Source organism: Crocodylus siamensis, chromosome 7 (genome assembly GCF_052110815.1).
Source record: "Crocodylus siamensis isolate JL-2025a chromosome 7, ASM5211081v1, whole genome shotgun sequence".
Lineage (NCBI taxonomy): Eukaryota > Metazoa > Chordata > Crocodylia > Crocodylidae > Crocodylus > Crocodylus siamensis.
Window position 1 is genome coordinate 47,329,178 of NC_143401.1, and position 20,976 is coordinate 47,350,153.

General features: G+C 38.7%; 1 protein-coding gene across 2 annotated transcripts in view; it reads left to right on the forward strand.

Annotated features, from left to right (window-relative positions):
- Positions 1-20,976, forward strand: part of CABCOCO1 (ciliary associated calcium binding coiled-coil 1) — a 155,187-nt gene that overhangs the window by 58,748 nt on the left and 75,463 nt on the right. For both annotated transcript variants that reach the window (XM_090057454.1, XM_090057453.1), the window contains one exon: positions 3,049-3,121. In XM_090057454.1, the coding sequence (XP_089913580.1) occupies positions 3,049-3,121 (73 nt within the window). The remainder of the gene's footprint in view (positions 1-3,048; positions 3,122-20,976) is intronic.

Genomic DNA, 20,976 nt, shown 5'->3' on the forward strand with positions numbered 1-20,976 from the left:
TTAAATGGAGAATTTCTTTTCTTACTGTAGAATTAAGGGTGCCAGGTTAAACACAGCTCTGGTAAAGAATGGATTCCGAGCTGCCAAAAGTAATCATTTATGTTTATAGGAATTTAATAAAATTATCTCTACATATAACATAATCCTCAACAAAATTCCATAAAGGGTTTGCAGTTACAAGAAGAGGAATTGATTTCTGAATGTTGTCAGTCTGGCTTCTTTCCCAGCTATTTTAATAAATAAAATAAGGCTTAAAATTTATTTTTACTAATGAGTCAAAAATTAGTAATCATTTCTTAAATATCTATAACGCTCTCAACATAGTTTTTGTCTTCTGTAATGTTCTTGACTAAAATATTACAAAAAATATGTGCATTTGTGTATTTTTAGCAACTTGTCTGAGTTAGTTGCAGGTAAGTGATGAAAGCTGTATAAACATAGTGATATTATATCTTAAACTGCACCATAGCAGGCATTTTTGCTGATGATTTATAATTAAAATGTACTTCAAATGAATGGATACTGTAGATCAGAGGTTCCCAAACTTTTTCTTATTGGGTACCCCTTTTCAGATTTACCAGCTGCCCATGTATCCCTACCAACATACATTTTATATTTAACCCCTTAAATGAAATTATTATTATAATGAAAATTAAATCCACCATTACACAATTTCTTCACCCCCCGAGATGTCTTGCATACCCCCAGGGGTACATCTACCATAGCTACAGCCAGGAAGCAGAGGGGAGGGGCCAGCTCTGCCATGGAGTAGAGAGCCCAGCCATGTTGGGATGCTGGGGGAGTCTGCTTTAATTTAAATCAGGAAGGGGTCTGGGACAGATATTGTATAAACTGGTTTGACCCAAATCAGTTATGTGTGATGCTAGATTCAAACAAGTTCATCTTAAACCAGTTTCATCCATTTTCAAACTGGTTTATGTGCACTGAACATCTGTTCTGTTACAGGCTTAAACCAGTTTCCGATCACTTACACCAGTTTATGTGTAATGTTTGTCCCTAGCTGAGGTGATCTGTAGCAGGTAGTCATATCATAGTGTTGATTATTTCCTGCTCTAACCTTTCAGTAAAACATGCAATGATTTTCTGGCTCTTCCAGTATTTAAAAAACCTTATTATTGCATTCTTATGCAGTGGAACAACAATTCTCTGCTTTCTACAATGTTGTGAAAGAATATATAACTTAGTTTACATTTTTTCTTTCTTCCTCTAAATCACAAGCCATAGCTTTTAAGGAAGAACTTTTTTATTCTGGGAATCCAAAACTTTTTTTGAAGGGCCTTCTTGTGAGCCATGACCATGTCACTGCATATTTGCAAGCCCAACTTCTCATGGCAGTAGTATGTGCTGAACACTCCTTGTCAGAGCTCCCCCCCTCTACCTCAACCCTGTTGATACAGGGACAGTTCCTATTTCTCTTCTTGCATAACTCATACTGCTAGCAATGAAAAGATATAATTGTGAAAGCAAATTAAAATTGAATATTCTAAATATGTAACTATATGGATCTATTTCTAAAATGTCTGGTTCTAGGGGAGTCTCATAATAAGTTATTACCTTAATTTTTTCCACATTGTTAAGAAGTGTTTATAAAATAATGTTTGTTTTGCTAGCATTAAAATGTTATTCCCCCCCACACACACGCACACATAGTTTCCCCCCGTAGGGTCAACTACTTTAAAAGAGATCTCTGTGATGTAAACTATTTTTTTTCAGACATTAGTAGTATCTAGCTTACGGTTGAACTTACTTTTGACCATATTCACAAAAGTTAAGCATTTTTTTAAGGATGTTGGCACTGTGAAAAACATGATATTTATGTTTTTTGCTTATTATCTTAAGAATGTATACTTAATTGATAATCCATGCATAAATTGATATTTGTTTACCTAGTAGGTAATTGAGGCAGGACAAAAAACTTGATTTTGTTCTATTTTTTATTGAAATTGCCAGTTACCTAAAATAAAATACCTTCTATCAATGTCTTAGTAAATGCAAACACACTGCACAGCATGGAAGGGGAGTCAGAGCTGTATAGGAATCTACACATTAGTTCTTTGAAGGTGATGGAGTGAGTGTTTGTCTGTTTCAAAATCAAGTAAGGAATGACCTGAGCCATTTTGAGTGTTTTTTCACGGGTCCATTTTTTTGTAGTCAGGCATGGAGTAGTTGGGAGTCAGTGGTGGCATATGCTATGGGAATGGTCAAACAGGATGCATATGGGTACACATCCAAAGTTACCATAAAAATGGTATCGTATGCTGCCATCTTTGTTTTCTGTTGAGGCTCAGTAAATTTTCAAACATGTTCAGTGTACTGGCAACCCAGCCTCTGATCTGAAAGTTGAGATGGCTTCATTTTCTTCTTATGCTCTGTCTTCAGTAGTGAAGAAACTGTGGGTCACATTATTCTCTGGTAATAATTGCCTTGGGAGTCATTTTTCAGGACACAATATTAAGTTTGCTAAAACTCAGTTTTACAATGACATCTAGTCTAGCCCCTTGCTCAAGGTTAGATCATTCCTCACTAAACCATCCCAGTCAAATGCTTGTCCGACCTGCCCTTGAGAATTTCCAGGGATGAAGATTCCACAAGTTCTCTAGGTAGCCTCTTCTAATGTTTGACCACCCTCATGGTCAGATAGGAAAGTCTTTGTAAATTTATTCCGCTATAGTTTGAGGAAATTGCTCCTAGTCCTGCCCCCTGCAGCCACAAAGAAAAAGTAATTTCCATCCTCCATGTAATCATCCTTCAGGTATTTGAAGACTGTTATCAACCCTCCCACCCCAAATCTTCTCTTCTCCAAACTAAATAACCTAGTTCTTTCAACCTTTCCTCGTAAGTCATGTTTCCCAGGCCTCTAATGTGAATGCTTTAAATGTATTATGTGAAATGTTTTAAATATTGAAGCTTAACTTCTTTTACTACTGGGGTTTCTTTCTCCTGGAAAGACGTTACTTGCAACTGAAACAGTTTTTTTATCATGCTTCCATTCTAAGTGCTAGAGCTACATTTTCTTCTGTTTTTCAGCTTATTACAACACTATAAACTATACGAGTATCTCTTCCACAGTCCCAGGGAAGAACTTGTGATAGGGGATGAGGTAAGTAATTTATATGGATGAAATTGATTAAGCAGAATTATTTACTACATGGTCCTTGGCATCTATTTTTTATAACTCAAAGCAACTTCATGTCAACATTGTTCTACTAGCAGCAGTGTAAAAGGGCAGATTAAAGAATAAAAAATAGTGATACCTTTTTTCAAAATAAGGTGTAGATTTAAAAAAAGTGTACTTTTTTTTTTCTTGGTTAGGATGGTTGTTAGGTCAAGAATATTTTTATATACTGACATAAAGTGATGTGAACAATTTTAACTAAATAATATTATAATCATTTATTAAAATCATAAAAGCACCAGACGTTCTCCAAGATAGGTGCCAGGAGCTAAGCATCATAGCTCAGCCTCTGGATCTTCAAGAACTCCTGGTGATCTGGTAAAGTGCCTGAAGATTGAAAGAAGGCCAATGTGGTGCCTATCTTCAAGAAAGGGAGGAAAGTGGATATGACAAACTACAGACCCATCAGCCTGATCTCTGTCCCAGGGAAGGTCTTAGAAAAGATTATCAAAGAGACCATTCTTGACAGACTGGCTGGTGGCAACATCCTGAGGGATAGCCAGCACGGGTTTGTTGCAGGTAGGTCTTGCTTAACCAATCTTATTTCCTTTTATGACTAGGTGACCTATCACCTGAACAAGGGACAAGAGATTGATGTCAGACTTTAAAAAAGCCTTCTATCTGGTATCCCATGATCACCTTTTAGCAAAACTGGCTGACTGCAGCCTCGGCTTCACCACAATCCACTGGCTAGGGAATTGGCTCCGTGGTTGGACCCAGAGGGTGGTGGTTGAACAGGGTCAATTGTCATGGTGTGCTGTGACCAGTAGAATCCCTCAAGGCTCTGTCCTTGGGTCTATACTATTCAACATCTTCATTAATGATGTGGACATTGGTGTCAGAAGCGAACTGGCCAAGTTCACCAATGACACAAAACTTTGAGGTAAAGCGTCCACACCTGAAGACAGAAGGGTGATCCAGGTTGACCTTGACAGGCTCAGAAAATGGGTGGAAAAGAACCTGATGGTGTTTAACACCAAAAAATGCAAGGTTCTCCACTGTGGGAAGAAAAACCTGCATCATGCTTATAGGCTTGGCAGTGCTACACTGGCTAGCACCATGGATAAAAGGGACTCGGGGGTCATGACTGACCACGAGATGAACATGAGCCATCAATGTGATGCTGCAGCTAGTAAAGCGAGCAAAACGCTGGCTTGCATCCGTAGATGCTTCTCAAGCAAATCCCAGGATGTCATTTTCCTGTTGTACTCGGCCTTGGTGAGGCCGCAGCTGAAGTACTGCATCCAGTTTTGGGCTTCACAATTCAAAAAGGATGTGGAGAAGCTTGAGAGAGTGCAGAGGAGAACCACACACATGATCAGAGGTCAGGAAAACAGACCTTATGATGAGAGGCTGAGAGCTATCGGACTCTTCAGCCTGGAAAAGTGCAGGCTCAAGGGTAATCTGGTGGCTGCCTATAAATTCATAAGGGGTGCTCACCAGCATCTGGGGGAATGTCTGTTCACCAGAGCGCTCCAAGGGATGACAAGGTTGAGTGGTCACAAACTCCTCCATGACTGTTTCAGGCTGGACATAAGGAAAAACTTCTTTACCCCAAGGTCTGGAATAGACTGCTGCCGGAGGTGGTTCAAGCACCTACTTTGAACGCCTTCAAGAGAAATTTGGATGTTTATCTTGCTGGGATCCTATGAACCCTGCTGACTCCCTGCCCCTGGGGTAGGGGGCTGGACTCGAAGATCTTCCGAGGTCCCTTCCTGCCCTAATGTCTAATATCAAAAGATTATGTGCAGTAAGCGCAGAACCACAGTCAAATATACCATACTTATGATACTGCTTTCAGTGTGATTATACTAATTATATGGAAACAGTTTACCTGGAAATGTAGCTCTTTGGAGGTACTTGGTTAATGACAGTGAACAGTCCTGATGGTGAAGTTTGTCATGCATGTTTGTCTATAAAAATTGAAATATATAGCAAACATGACATGTATCAATTCAATTTGGCCTTTAATTAAATAGTCAAATTTACTTAATCTAATCTGTTTGTTTCTGCTCGATTATGGAGGATGTATTTTACAATGCACTGAAAAGGTTTTGCAGTTTTATTTTATATGAAGAGGCAGTTGGTTATTTTGTTAAAAATCTATCAAGTGTTTAGCTGATAATTATAAATTAAATTAGAGACCTAAATACTTAAAAATAGAGACTTAAATACCTAAAATTAGAGACTTAAATACTTAAAAATAAGTGTTTTTTTCTTTACACTTAAAGCTGGCAGTTTCTGCATCTACAAAAGGTATTATACATTTTCTTTCCATGCTTCTTCTGAATGGCTTTAGATCCAAATAAAAGATTTGCCTCTTGAAGCAGACTCAAACATTTCAGAGAATATAGTTATATGTAGATTTGATTTGGCTCCATTGAAGTCAGTGGCAAAACATCCATTAATTTCCAGGGAGCAGGATTTAACCTTCGTCATTGTATTTCCATATATATAAATTTGTTCAAAAGACTTAAAATTATCTGTTTTATTTATAAACTTCTTTTCTGTATGGCTAAGATCAATTCTCTGAGATAATCAGAATGTAGTCTTTCACTAACTATTCTAACTAACTGAGAATAAATGTTGTTCTACTATCTAGTGTCTACCAGCCAAAATAACACCATCAATTTCCTTAAGTGTTTGGTGTAATAAGAACAATGGAAAAGAGCACCATGTATCACAACTAAATGTCATCCGTTTTGCCTTGGCATTAGTCTAGCATCAGGACACAATTATTCTGGAATAGTCAAAATCCTCCTTAAAATAATTTATGCTACAAAACATTTCAGCAAAAATCACTTCTAGAAATCTAATCTGCAGAATACCATGATAAAAAATATCATGCTCATTTTGAGTTTGGACCTTTATCTGGCACTTATATTATGTTCACTTTAGTCTGTAAGTTTAGTTTAGGTTGTAAAGCCTTCTGGCAGGATTCACCTGTCACACTATGTACTGTACAGCTCCAACCACAATGTGATTCTCAATAAATATCCATGTTGTATATTTTAATAGGGTGATATATTACATATTAATAATTTCTTTCAAACCATTAAAGAAAGTTATTTTCCCTAAATGCAGGTATCCTTGAAGTATTTGCATAGACACTGTTATGATAATTGAGCTCAATATAGGTTTAAAAGTCTCTGGATGAAGTTTCACTATTGTTGCAGTGTTTATCTGGAAAGTACTAAGTGTCCTATTTCTTGTCATCTCCTAAACAAACAATTATGCTGCCTGCCTATATTAAACTGCTTGTGTAGTTGTATCCCAGCTCAACAATCCTGCATTACTTTTAAAAAGGATCCTTTCAAACTGTTCCCTCCAAGAGACCTACTGATAGAGTCCTTTCATGGCTGTACCCCATAGCAAAGTCTGTGCTCATAGATATCTGAGCTTCAGGTTTTGTATTAGCAAGATAAGGCCCACATATAGTGGTAAGTGAATTACAACTGCTTACAATAAATAAGACGACGTCCAGTGTAAAGCTGTCCAACCTAAGCAAATGTGTACTCCAAATAGGCATCACTAGTTTTGTTTGCTTTGCAGGCAAAGCAAACAAAACAAGTCCAGTCACCATGAGTCATCCTTTGGTAAATTCCTTCATGGATGTACTGAGGAGGATGGAAAAACTACTTACTCAAGGTGGGAAAATTCTTTCTTGGTTTCAGATATGGAGTTCATTACTTGCCTAATTCAATCAAATGTGGACCAGTGAAACTATGGAGCTATATATTATCGGACTGCTGTTATCTTATTAATGTTGTAACAAAATAACAGTGTTTGTGTACACCACTGCTGACAACTGGTACAACAACTGCAACTCCTCTGAATCATTATATTTCTAGGGGAATATGGATTTATTTCAGTATCGTCTCCAAATGGGGACACACAGACAAATTTGTTATATGAGTTGCTTCATGTAAGTTGACAAGTTTGTGCAAGAACTGGAAACAGTAACTATATTTCACAACTAAAAGTCCAGTATTCTAGGCACTTCACATGATTTTTCAAAGGAACGTTGTTTATTATGGCAACAAATCAGAAATCGGAGAATTTTGTAACAGATCCTTTTAGGGAAGCTGAATTCTTACTTTCCATAAGAACTTTGGAGTAATGAATGATATATCCACTGAAGTTTATTTTTCTCTAATACAAACAGTTGCATAATATGCTCGATCAGAATATCCATTTTGATCTTTCACTACAGTTATTGCCAAATCACTGTATTATTTCCTGCCTGGAACAAAAACAAGCTAAAAATGAAAGTGACTCAACATTAGATTATGTACAGTGTCATTAGTCATTCCAGTTAAAATTTCAGTTGCATAAACACATCTCTTAATTAGTGGACCATCACAGTCTGATTGATATTACAGTGTACCTTAGCTTGGTGCAAATAGCATAACTGAGCTGACATTTTAGCTTAGTAAAAAGAACAAACAGCATTTGGATAGGTTAAAAATACACATATAAAATACCATATTTACTTTCATACCCTAAACACCTTTTCCCCAAGTATCAGCCCCTGCAGAATTGGCATGTGTCTTCAGCAAGGAAGCTCTTTTCTACCCTGAATAGAAGTGCTCAGCTTTGATTTCTGGTTTGCCAGGCAGCAGCAGCAGCATTTCTACTTGGGCAACTGAGGGAGTCAGTTGACCTAATAGCTCAAGATTAGGTTCTGTCCCCTCTTTATGCAACCAAAACTGGAAAAGTCTCTTCCCCACCTTCATTCTGCCCTCTGAAAAACAAGGTGTGTGTTTTGGGAGTATGTTGTGTGCAAGAAACTACAGTAGATGCATATTGAAATAGAATTTTACTTCAGTTAAAACATTTTGAATAATTTTGGCTAAGGTGCTTCTGTTGTTTAGGAATATAAGCTTAAAATTGAAACCAACCAATTCATGAAGTAGTTATGTTAGGTCCATCCTGGTAAGCTTTTAACTAAAATTTGCCTTTTCTGTTACCTATCTCCCTTCTTCCACTTTATTCCAATTTTATTTCAGCTCTTAAAAGCTGAACATGACATTATATGAAATACAGAGAATAAATCTAGCAATGTAAATCCCTTTGCTTTTTTTTCTAACTAATTTTATGGATGTTCCCTACATAATTAATAGCATTCTTGTTGAATTGTGGCTTTCTTACTTAGAAAGAAGTATTGAGTAAGATAATGGATCTTGGCTAAAAAGCTTCATTTATTTCAGTTTAATTGACTGACAAAATGATAGCTCTGCAGATTTTCTAGGCTTGAAATTCAGAACTTGGAGGCATGTAAATGTGAGCGTTATTCACATATATGGTAATTGTACTCACAAATTGACATTTGTTCCTGGAAATATGTAATGTACACATTAAAATGTATTGCTTATTTACAAATTAGTGCCCTGATTCTCTTGTGAGCATTGTGCCCTACAGAGATAACTTATGTGGGATCAGAGACTTAGCATGCAGAGGCAAAACTTACACCAACCTAACCTACAGCATTTCTTAAAGGGGAATTACCATTTCTTAAAGAGGAATTACCTTAATAAAATCATTTTTCACCTGTACCAAGTCTGGAGGTTTCACTCACTATGTGATTTAATTAGCCTGTAAATTTCAGTGAGCAAATAGAGTACACACAACATTTTGATGTGCTGGGATTCAAAATTAGCATGTGTCAGATTTCATAGTGAAAGTTTATACTGTTAGCACATGAATCACATAACAGTTTCTATTATTTACTATTCTGTGTTCACTTAATTTATTTTACTTTGATAGGATGATATATTTTATCATGTATTTTTTTCAAAACATTTACAAATTGCACCTCATGCTAGAGTACATGTTTTTGTTTTTTTCTGGATTGAATGAGTCTAAAGTCTTTTGGGATGATGTCTACTTTGAACCATTTCCTAATAAAAATAATGTGTTTGGTAAATATTTTATGCCTAGCTGCTTTAGCCAGTATGATGGAGTAATCTGCTGTTTTATAGCCCAGATGACTAGCTAAGTTTAACTTCTTGCACGAGTACTGTACAATGTAATTTTCTTTAGAAATGTCATAGTGGGCTGGGTTGCAATAAAAATATCTAAGATTAAGTTTAATAGCAGTGTACATTCAGTATTATTGCAGTCACTAGATATCACCCACCATAGTAGAGTTTCCAAACAGTTTCCATTAATGCCTTGTTTTCATGTACTGCCACGTTTCTGATATATTAAGCCATTGGGGCTATGTTGGGTTTCAGCCAAATAAAATACACTTTTTCGTATTTTAAGTTTTTATTAAGTTATTGCAGAAAGAAGGTGAATTTTTAACTTTGACATAATCCTCTGTAGAAATAGTTCCTTTTGACTGGTTTGGAAAAAATAATTTTGAATAACCATTATTTCTCCGGTGTTTTGGTAACTGTATATTGAACATGTATAGTTGACATTTCCTAAAGCATATAAATTCACTATTAAGGTGACACTGCCCCACTAACTAAATTTAAACCTTTCTGTGCATGTGGCCTTGAAGTATTTGTGCTTTGAAGAACTACAGAGTTGATTTTCTGTGCCGTTGACTTTGTTTTGTAACTTTCACCATGGCAAACACATCAGGAGCAATTTGGAAAAAAGGATGTTCAGTGGTTTAGAAATTATGGAAGTTTAAAGTTACTAGCTGCTGTTCAGTTCTTTGCTGAGTGAAGGATGTTTTTTGAAGCAGAAGTGACCAATAGCTAAAATAAAGTTGACACTGAAGTAGGTAACTCATGGACTGTGATATTTAGGCCCCTGGCAGATGTTACACTTAAGATGTGATTAACTAGTTAATCATGTCTTAAGTAGTAACCCAGCCACATTACTGTAATTAATACTGTGATAAAATAAGGTACAATATGTGTAATAACTTTGTGACTGGTTCCTGTCATGTTTTAAATTACATGTGTGGCCAGGCTGATCAGGGCTCCCAGACTTGGGAGCAAAATGGAAGCCCTTGACTTCCATGTGCACAGGCAATGCATAGGCAAGGCATAGAGGAGCACGTGCCCCACTCGTGCCCCCCCAGACTTGGGAGGCACCAGTCACCCATGTCCATGTGCTGCTGAGACTGGAAGCGTTGATCAACTGACTGCCACTCCCAGCCTTGGGGATACATTACAGTGTCCACTGTCTCCCCAAGGCTAGGAGCTGTGATCAGCTACCACCCTCAGTGGTAGTTGTGCATATGCTCCTGAGGTTGGGAGCAAGGATCATCTTATTGGCTTCTTAATTGCCAGTGCAGGGGTAGCCTGGGATCATAATTCTGGGTTCCACCTGTACCAGCAATATGATGCAATATGGTATATGCAGTATTGGGATCTGATCCCTGATTCCACAATCACACCTCTTGCCATGCATGTATAACATGGCAAGAAGTGTGATTGTTGGGATTGTGCATCAGATCCCATGCTGCCTTTAACTGAAGACCTGCCAGGGGCATTAGTGGCACAAATAAGAGGTATTCAGTCTTTGATCTGCGTATGACTGTGATCATACAGATCTTGAGGGACTTGGGGCTCCTTTTTTAAGTGGAATGAATAGTGGAGGATATTAGCACAATATTCTTAGTTCCAACATGTCACTGATTTACATTTAATATTTGGAAAAGCTTATATGACAGAAATAAAAATGTTTTTGTTCTGCAAAGAATTACTTTGACATATACAAAGTCCAGGTAGAGAGAGCTTACTGGAACATTCCATTTCAATGGAGTCTTATGCTGGATTTCAACAACTGTCTTCAAATTCTGGCAGACAAGGTTCTTTGAATAAATCCAATATCTTTTATTAGACCAACTAAAATAGTTGAGAAAATTCTTCTTTGCAAGCTTTCAGGTACAAATACCCTTCATCAGGCTGAGGAAGAATCTGCAGTTGGTCTGTGCTCTTTCTAGATGGAATAGAAAAGAATCTAGAGGCCAGTATATATGTGAAAAAGTCAGTCAGTGAAAATGCAAATTGAGGCGGTCAGTGGGTGAGAGACAGGTTGGCGGGGGGGGTGGGGTAGAGGGGGGGTGAGGGGGAATGTAGACCTGGTGATGAATATAGCAGGTAAATAGGAGAGGTTACCTGGAGTGTCAGATTCATGTATTTTAGGAGTTGGATTTTTCAAATCCTTTACATTGGTCTAACTCCCCTTCAACTGATGTCCATGAGAGTTGTAGTGGCCAGTGGAACTTCAGCATAAGTATTGAGTTATTTTAAAAACCCCACCTCAGAGAATGACCAAAGAGGTGTTTTTAAATGTTTTTACAGATAAAATGTACATATTTTTGGTGCAACATTGCACAGTGTGCAGTAAGCCATGGAAAACAAGATACAATTAGGAAAAGAGAATAATTTCAAGACTTTATTCTGGAACATGCTGAGCACTTTGATCCTGATCCAACCAAGCATCTAACTCACTTAATTTTGAGCATCCGAGTAATTTTTGTTCAGCAGAATAAAGAACAAAAGCAGTGGTTCTCAACTTTTTGGGGCTTGAGGTACCCCTCACTGGACTCAAGGCACCCCTCATTGAACTGGAGGTGCCCTTTATAACTTTTGTGAATTGAGTGGCACACAATTTCAAAAACTAATTAATATATTGCAGTGCTTACACAAAGGTTGGGCAGAAAGTGTGGGGGATTGTCCAGACATGGACCAGCCTGAGCAGGGCTTACCTGCTTTTCTTCTCCCACCTTATGGCACCCTTCAACGGATGTGGCAGCACCCACATATTTTGCATCCTGGCACCCTGAATGGGAATCACTGAACTAAAAGCATTCAATCAGTGCTTAAATGAGCATAACTGTTTGGCTGCTTTGAGGTGACGGGGGGTGGTCAGTACCTTGGAGGATAAAGCCCTAAGCCTCTTGGCAGGAAATGTTTTAGAAGTTCATACTGCAAAATTATACCAACTTTTTGTTGCAGTTATGAAGCTGATATAGCATAGTATTGCTTCTGTGAGAGAGAGAAACATGGCCAAAAGTGTTGTAAACCATTTCTAGAACTATTCAGAATTTACTACATAAATAGGTGTGTTTCTGTGATAGTTTTTAAATATAAAAAGATAGTTGGTTTCTGTATTTATATGTGCATTGCTTCTTATAATGGCAGCAATGACATGTTTATTTGCTGAATGCAATCCAATTAAGAATTTCAGACTAAGACTTGAAGGGTAGGCAGTATATAATGACAATCTAAATATGACTGCCATCAGCATTGCAAGATTCAGGTGACAAAGTGTTATATCATAAGATTATAGCATGTCTTGTGTTAAAAATTGTTTGTATATGTCAATTCAGTTTTCTGTATGTATAGATGTTTATACTCTTCAGTGGAGATTGGCAGCATTTTATTGACGATAAGACATTTGCAATGGTTAGGTTGAGGACAGAGTATAGACCATGTATTATGTTTTGTTTTTCTGCTGTTCTTGAATGTGTTACCCTGGCCTTGTTCTTATGGAATTCGTGCTGTTTAACTTAAGTATAACAAATAATTAGAGCTACACATTAATTTTGTTTCATAAGGCATTCAGGATATTGAAATCTGATTATGTTCTAATTCAGCATGCGCATCAAACATTCTTAAATTCCCTGCAAAATGGGATGACTTTTCATCCTGCTTTACTGGGCATAATAGTTCTAGAGAAGTCTATGTGGCAGGATGCCCCAGAGCCAGGGACATTTAGAGCTCCAGTTGCTTTCTGAGCTACCTGAGATCTAAGAGATTAATCTGCTGAGGAACCATGACTTGGCAGTTTAGAGTCAGTCCCAGGCAGGACATTGAGGAACCAAGAGTCTGGAAGCCAGTTTCTTGTCAGCCCACCAAAGAGCAGGTAGAAGATTTGTGAAATCTGTCAAGACCCGCTCCCCCCCACACAACCAAATCCCTCAATTTGAGTCACTCATTGTCCTTCATTTAATTATGCATTTTGTTTGACTTATTCATTGTAAACCAGCCCATAGATATGACATTTGCATGCCTCATATTGGATTGTACCATCAAACAACTATTCAGTTAGGTATAGTCCATTACATCTAGGTCATCCAATTCAGATTCAGCCTAGATCATTCAATACCTGCTGGCTTTTTAATATTTTGTATGAATTTACTTGGAAGATACAACCTAGTTTTCATGGGCAAATGCCCACCACAGTTGTTTTTAACTGGCAATTTGAACTAAGCCATTATCTCATAAAAGGTTTCATAAACATTGTTTATCATGGCAATTATTAATTTGCATAACTATATCTGTGAACTCCTTTATGTGATTTCGTTAAGAATATGTGTGACCAACGATGAACTTATAGACGTTTGTGGGATGTGAAGTTGCTGTGCTTCCTCATGTGAATACTTGTGCCAAGTTTTGAAAACCTATAGAAAGTTTGCTGTGAATAAATATTCCCATTTCCTTAGGCAACAGGCATGCTTTTTTTAGCTGTAATTGTTTTGTGATAAGTGGACACATTTAATATGAAAAAATACCTTTATTCATGTTGTTGGTGTTCTGAAGAGAAGACAGACTCTCCATACTTAAGGTGGAACAAGATTAACCAGTAATTAATCAATGATAAAAATTTATTTTGACCCTTTTAAAATGCTTCATAAAACTCACGTGCCTTCTAAATGTCACTTTAACATTCAAACTTGTGGATATAGATTACACTGTATTTTATCTTTAAATGTATTTGTTTGCAAAGTATTGAATGTTTATTTCAAATAATATTATTTTCATTGCAAATAGCTCATCAAAACACAATCAACTAATTAAGTAGTTTGGGGATTTTTATAGTGTGGCTAGCTAGTATGTGAATTTACTTATATTTTTACTTTTAATAAACTTTAGCTTGCAAAATGGTTGAAATTTCAGTGAAAAGATAAAATCACTGATGCCGAAGCCAAAGAATATTAATGTGAGTCATGGCTTTATTTTAAAAAAGCTTTCAAAGTTCAGTAGTGATGATCTATTAGCAATCTAGACCTGGCGAGTCTTTAAACTCAGTGAATAATCAAAATATAAAAAGACAATGGAACTTTTTACAATGAAAGAAAAAGGAGTAGCAGGCAGGAACCAAACAATTCATGTTTAAAATTTGCTTTAGTCTTTAGAGGCAAAAATTACTCTCTGTTATCTCCTGGCTATTGGTAATAAACTTTCATAGGAAAGGCACTTAGCTCTGAGTTAGGGCTGACTCTTCCTGTATTTGTTGTAATTTATATCAGTCTGTCTGTGAAGAATTTTTTCCACCAGTATTCTAATTTTGAACATCTTTAGTTACTTCATGCCACTTTGCTGGAGAGGAAGACAGCTAGTAAATTATTTCAACTATATTGACATTTCAGGTAAGCTAGAGAATGGCAGTTCTTTGTATTGAATGTTTTTCTTTACTATATATATGGAATGTAGGCTTTTTAAAGTTCTAGTTACATAACAGAAGATTAAGGATGTGTACATACATTCAAATAGTGGGGGAGAATTCTCCCTGGTTTGTTTTCCTAGCAGAAAAAACTTACCCAGAGCTATGTGTACAGACATTTGAATGCTGAGGTTCTCAAGAGTAGAGAGCTTGCAGTGCTGACACTGCAGCTGGGGGATGTCTCTGCACACATCTCAGCAGGCATCCTTAGTCTTTCAGTTGATAGAGGACAGCAGTACATTGGGCAGCCCTTTCTGGCTGCCCCAAACTGTGTTTCCCTTCAGCACAATGTGAGGATTGCGAAGGGTGTGTATTCTGCTCTCTGCTGGAGCAGCAGAGTCCTGTAAGAGACACCCTATCTCTGGGTGAGAGGGGAGGAAGGGATCCTGGAGGGCTATGTTGTCTTCTGAGAGAAACCACAGCAGGTACGGACATTCATTATCCCAGGACAAAATTTCCCGGGAGTGATTTAACCTAGAGTGTTCTTGCGTTATTTTTCTCCTGGAGTGACCATTTTTATTCTGGGAGAAAAAGCCTGAATACTCCTGGTTTCTCCTAGGAGAGCAGCCACTATCTCAGGAGAAAGTAAACATCTGTATATGGATTAAGAAAGCAAATAATTTAATTTGTAAGTTTGATTTACAAATATTTTTACTATTTGCTAATTCTTAATTAAGTTGCTGAAATACTTGTGGATTATTTAAGTGACAATTAAAATAATCTTTTGAATAATTGAATGTATCTTAAGAGTTTTAAGAGGTGCATGGACTTTATATGGACTGTCTGCACAGTGGTGACTTATATAAACCCTGTGGTTCCCTATGCACAGTGCACCCTTGTCTGAGTGCACTGTGCACCTGGAAAGCGTAACTTAATGTGCATAAGTTGGTGTGGGAGGGTCTGCACTCCTAATGCATGATGGAGCTGTCAAGTTGTTCCTGGTAATGGAATACCTTGAACCACCCTAATCAGTGGGTGCATCTACACATCTACTTTACTGTGGAGTAGACTTACTAGCTCTGCAATAAAGCATCACAGTCTACATGTGCACTGATATTAGGATGCAGTAAACAAATTACCCCTGCCATAGAACAGTACTATCTATCTTACAGTGGAGTCATTAAGTGCAATCAAATACACATGTAGATGGTGACTGACAGGTGTAAATTACACCTGGTCAGCCCAGGCAGCCAGGGGCCAGCCCCTCCACTGTCCAACACCACCACCCAGGGCCTGGGGGTGACTCCCTCTCCATGTCCCCTGCCAGCCTGGGGCTGCTCCATCTTGGCTAAGATTGCTGCTGTCCCAGGCACATATGTAGATGCTGCACCCAGAAGCAGCATACTTTGGCTCAAATGGCGCAGGAATTTATTGTGTCACATTAATTGCACATGTAGAATGCACTCAGAGAGTAGGCAAAGAAAACACATAAGTCATTCTTGTCAGATTCTTACACTTTTCTTTCTTACACATAAAGTAGTTTTTCAGGGTGCAAAAAAAATATTTTTTGTCCATCTGTTCCATTCCCCTCCTTCAATACTGGGTTGGGACCAGAATATTGTTACACTAGAGTTATCTATGTCTTGCCTTCAGACTCCATTTTGAAACTTGCCTAACCTCAGTTTTGGGGATATTTCTCAAGTTCACAAAGGGGCTTGCAAAATCTTATGGCCCTTGAGGACTACATGTGGCCCACAGGCTGCCAGTTGAACAGCCATGTATTCAAGGAATGAGAGGGTGTTGTTGGAGCCATTAGCTTGTATTGTCAGAATGCATTTACAGTGCCAGAGAGATTATTTCCTGATATACCCCAATCACCACCAACACTATGTATTCAGTATGAATATTTTTAACACAGGATGAAGACACTGTAGATAGTTACAACAGGTAATAGCCAGGAGGAAAATCTCAGCCTTTTTTATTTCTTCTGTTGCTGCAGAAGCCAAGTAATCCAATTAAGTCTCTTGTTGGCTGACTTAAAACAGACCATTAACTTGGTGGTTCTCAACATTTTTAGACTCAAGGCACTCCTTGCTGGATTCGAGGCACCCATTGGAAAATGTCAATTCTTAGCTTTCACTCATTTTTTGACTGCAGAAAAGTAATAGAGAAATTCTGTTGTAAAGAACTCAGAAAAAGCATAATAGGTTAGAATGTTTTTGACACTGTGGATTCCTATTTGAAATCACTGGGTTTATTGTGTGAATTGCTTAGGTATCTGAATCTCTAATTGCACATATTACACAGCACACCACAATATGTTTAAGAAGATCTCATGATACCCCTGGGTGAAAATCACTGATGTAACCCACTGGAATATCCTTTAGTGTCTCCCTTTATGTCATTGTCATATGGTTGACTCCTCACCTTTTTTTTTTCCTTCTGGAGGAATGAACAGAAACTTTAACTGCCCCAGACACGGGTAAGTGTTTTGTTGCAAAGCTGAAATAGCCTGCACAAACATTGTTATGAATATTAGAGCTCTGCAAAGCTTTGGTAGCTGATTTGATTTGGCCAGTTTCGAGGACCAAATCTCTGAATCCAAATCAAATCGGGAGACCAAGTAATAGCTCCAAATCGATTTGGAAAAGCTTCAGCCAATTCAGAGATTCGGCCATAGACTAAACAGGCAGCTGACAGCTGCCTCCAGCAGGTAAGTCTGTTGGGTTTATGGGAGGGGGAGGGAGGGATTGGGGCTGAGACAAGCTGCCCAGCCAGGGCGGGAGATGCATTACTCAGGGAGCGGGGCAGAGGAATGTGGGATGCGGGTGTGGCAGCACTGGGAGTGGGGGCTCTGCCATGCTGCCACTTGCCCAACCCGGGCAGGGAGAGGGGGTGTGGGGGCAGCTCACTCCAGATGGAAGGGGACAAGCAGCAGCAGGGCATAGCTCCCATTCCTAGCACTGCTGTGCTCACATCCCATGTCCCCTGTACTGGCTGGCAAGCGGCAGCAGCACAGAGCCTGCACAGCTTCCCCTTGTTGGGGCAGGGCTGAAGGAGCTGTGGGAGAAGCCCCCATGGCTACACTGCCTGGCTCCACACCTGTCTGGCCCAGCCTCCGGCACTTAAAAAAAAAAAATGTTCTACACTCACCGGCTCTGACAGTGGTTATTGGGGCCTCTGAGGCCTCGAGCCGGGAAGTTGAGTCATGGGCTGGGGAATTGAACTAGCTCTATTCCCCATTCCTAGTTCAATTCCTCAGCCTCTGGGTTGAGTGGGGCTTTTTTTTTTTAGTGCTGGGAGGCTGAGCTGGGCAGCAGATGGGTTTGGACAGGGCAGCCCTGGGAGCTTCTCCTGTGGCTTCCCCTACCCACGGAGAGGCAGGCACAGCCAGAGGAGCTGCGTGAGAACCTTCAGCCACCTGGCTGTGCCTGCCTCTCCCCAGCCAATCCAAATCTCTGAACCTCTCCAAATCAGCGCCAAATCTTTCAAGACCAATTTGACCAAATCAAATGGGGACCAAATCAAATCACTGTCCTCTGAATTGGCTGAATCCAAATCCAAATTGAATACTTCCCTATTCACACAGGCCTAATGGATATTACTGGACCTCAGTTTTGGCCAAACCCCATTTTGAATGGGGTCTATTAAAATTCTAGCAACATTGTATGGTAGGAATAGTCCTTTTGATCTTAATCACAGATTCTGCATTACAGCCCTCATGCTGCTATGGAAATATACCAGTAGCTATAATGTTATCACTTTTGTAACACAGAAATTATAGGGATTAATTCTCCTTTCATTATTTATTTGTATATGTATTATCCTATTTCCTGGATTTTAGAATTCCTTTATGTGACAGTAGCTTCATTTTCTTTCTGTTCTGCTCAAAGGACTGCCTTCTGCATAGACTGAGTCTGTGATGCATTTGAGTATGGTTTTCAAATATGGCCTAGAAATACGTTATAGTGTACAGTGAAGGTTTTAAGGGATAAATATAGATTTGACACATTCTGCTAGGATAAAGCAATACAAATGTGGTTTCAGATTTCACAAAATGTTCTGTGCTGAAGGAGTTTTTGTGAGCTTTAGACTGACAAAAGCTTTTGTTAAAGTTTTGGATGCTGTATATTGGAATCCATGTATATGTCTTTGCATTCAGTGTATTTTGCCTTGTGTGAATACAGGTTTGCGAAATGCTTATACAGTAACCCCTGAAAATATACTTAGAGTGTCTATATATTTATTAGACTTTGTCTCTTGTTTACCATATAGGGCCACAAATGGAAGTATATTTTTGTAAGTGTTATTATATGTCTTTTAATATTTGTTTAGCACTCTCACGTAGGATTCTTTTAAAGGATTCCTTTAGTATTTGTAATGTCCATTTATCATTTTAATCTTTATCCATTATATATCCAGGCTTATTAGTGCTTCTCTTTTGTTATAATAAAAACACTTTGCTAGTTTTTGTACTCTTCAGGAGATACACTTGAGTGGAAGACTTACCTTGGGGAAACCTTTGGGAAAAGATGTTAAATTAGCAGTGATGATTATTCTTCAAAGGAAGAAATTAATGTAGTTCTGCCCTCACTCATCCTTGTTCCTGGGCATTACATATTTTTAATTTTTAGCATTAGCTTTAGCAATCTTGGTTAAAAAGAACTAATGGCTGGAGGCTAGGTTCTCTTTTAAAAACGTATTGCCAGAAGTGCATTGTAGTGCCCTCATGTGGGAGTTCTAAACATATCATTACAATCCTGATTTTTTTTTTTAACAGAGGGAGGTAGTTAGCTGTGTTAGGCTAATGTTACTAGACCATACTAAGGCCACTTAAAATGTGAGCATTTGTACTATAAAGCTCATTAACATGCTAAATTGCCTCTAAGCATCTCAGCTATGCCACCATAGGCAAGGATTAACTCTGAGCAGTGTTTGCTACCTAGCTTATTACTTCAGTCTGGTCCACAAAGATGAAATGAACAATTTTCATTCCTTTAGCATCCCAGGATGCACTACTCCCCCCGAGAAGGGATATAGAATCCAGGTGTCCTGGCTCCTAGCCATACCCCTGCTTGCCAGCCCTCTAGTGGCAAGTAAGAGCTGTGCAGTCAAGAAATGGTATTAACCCTTAATGTGAGACTGCTCACAGCATGTTTAAACAGAGAGTCATATTGCTGCATTTCCTCACAGCTCTTGATTTAACTTGAATTCCTAGTGTTATTCATACCATTTCTGTCGCCACATATTTAATCTTTGATCTGTTCAATCCCCAATTAATGGGTAAATAATAAAATGAAAGAAGTACATAACAAAATTGTTATAAGCATTTGGTCAGCACAAACACTGCTAGAGCTATGTAGTGCATGGAAATACAGTGCTTTGGTTTCACGGTTGTAAAGGCCATAGACTTTAAAAGTGATAGTGAAAACACATTGCTACTTCAGCACATTTTTGTGTGATTATTACAAATTACAAATTATTTTATATAATGAATATCAGAGCAACTAAAAAATCATACAGCATGGATAGACTTTAATTTTGGATACAAATAACAGACATTAGACAAGCTTAGCTGTCTAATAGACTAGCAGAGTCTTAATGTTTGACAAGTGCAAGACAAAATGAGAACTTATCATCTTGTAGATTTTTTTTTTCCTATATGGTACAGTGAACATTACATAAATTAATACACATGAAGCATACACATTAGAATAAAATTTAAAAGTCTGCAAGAATGCAACTTATTTAGGCAAAAGTATTTAAGGACTATAAAATAAATACAGTCCACAAGAACTAGTATATTAAATACAATATACTAGCGGAGTCTGAGTTGCTCTGGGAATTGGTAATGAGCAGGGACCTGGGTTTTCCATTCACCATGGAAAAATGCAGTAAAACCTGGATTTTTTTCATTTTAAAGGAGAAAAACATGAGAAACAGTGGGTTTCCCCTTACAGGCTGGCAGAGTTCCAGTCTGCAAGGGGCTGGAGGGAGCAGGAGGTAGGTGATCAGCAGTGGGTGTCGTGTGCAAGTACACATGTACATGGCTGCCAGGCAGCTTGGAGAGCAGCTTCCCACAGGTAAGTCTAGTGGACGGCAGGGAGGGCAGGGCAATTGAGGCCCCCATGATGGGAGAGTTGGGCAGGGCTGGGGCTGAGGTTGCTGCTGCTACCCAGCTGGGGCAGTGCATGGGACTTGGGGCCTGGAGCTGGAATGCATGGTCACAGGGCTTGTGCGGAGAGCAGGATGAGCCAACAGGTGGCTTGTCCAGGGGGCAGGGGGGGCTGGCTCCCTGCTACTGTACGCACTCCTGGGGGGAACAGTGCTGCCCACTGCAGGCTTGGGGCTTCTCACCCTGCTATCCTCCATCTGGGGTTTCCATGGCCCAGTGCAGCAGGGCAGAGTGGGGCACGGAAGCTTGA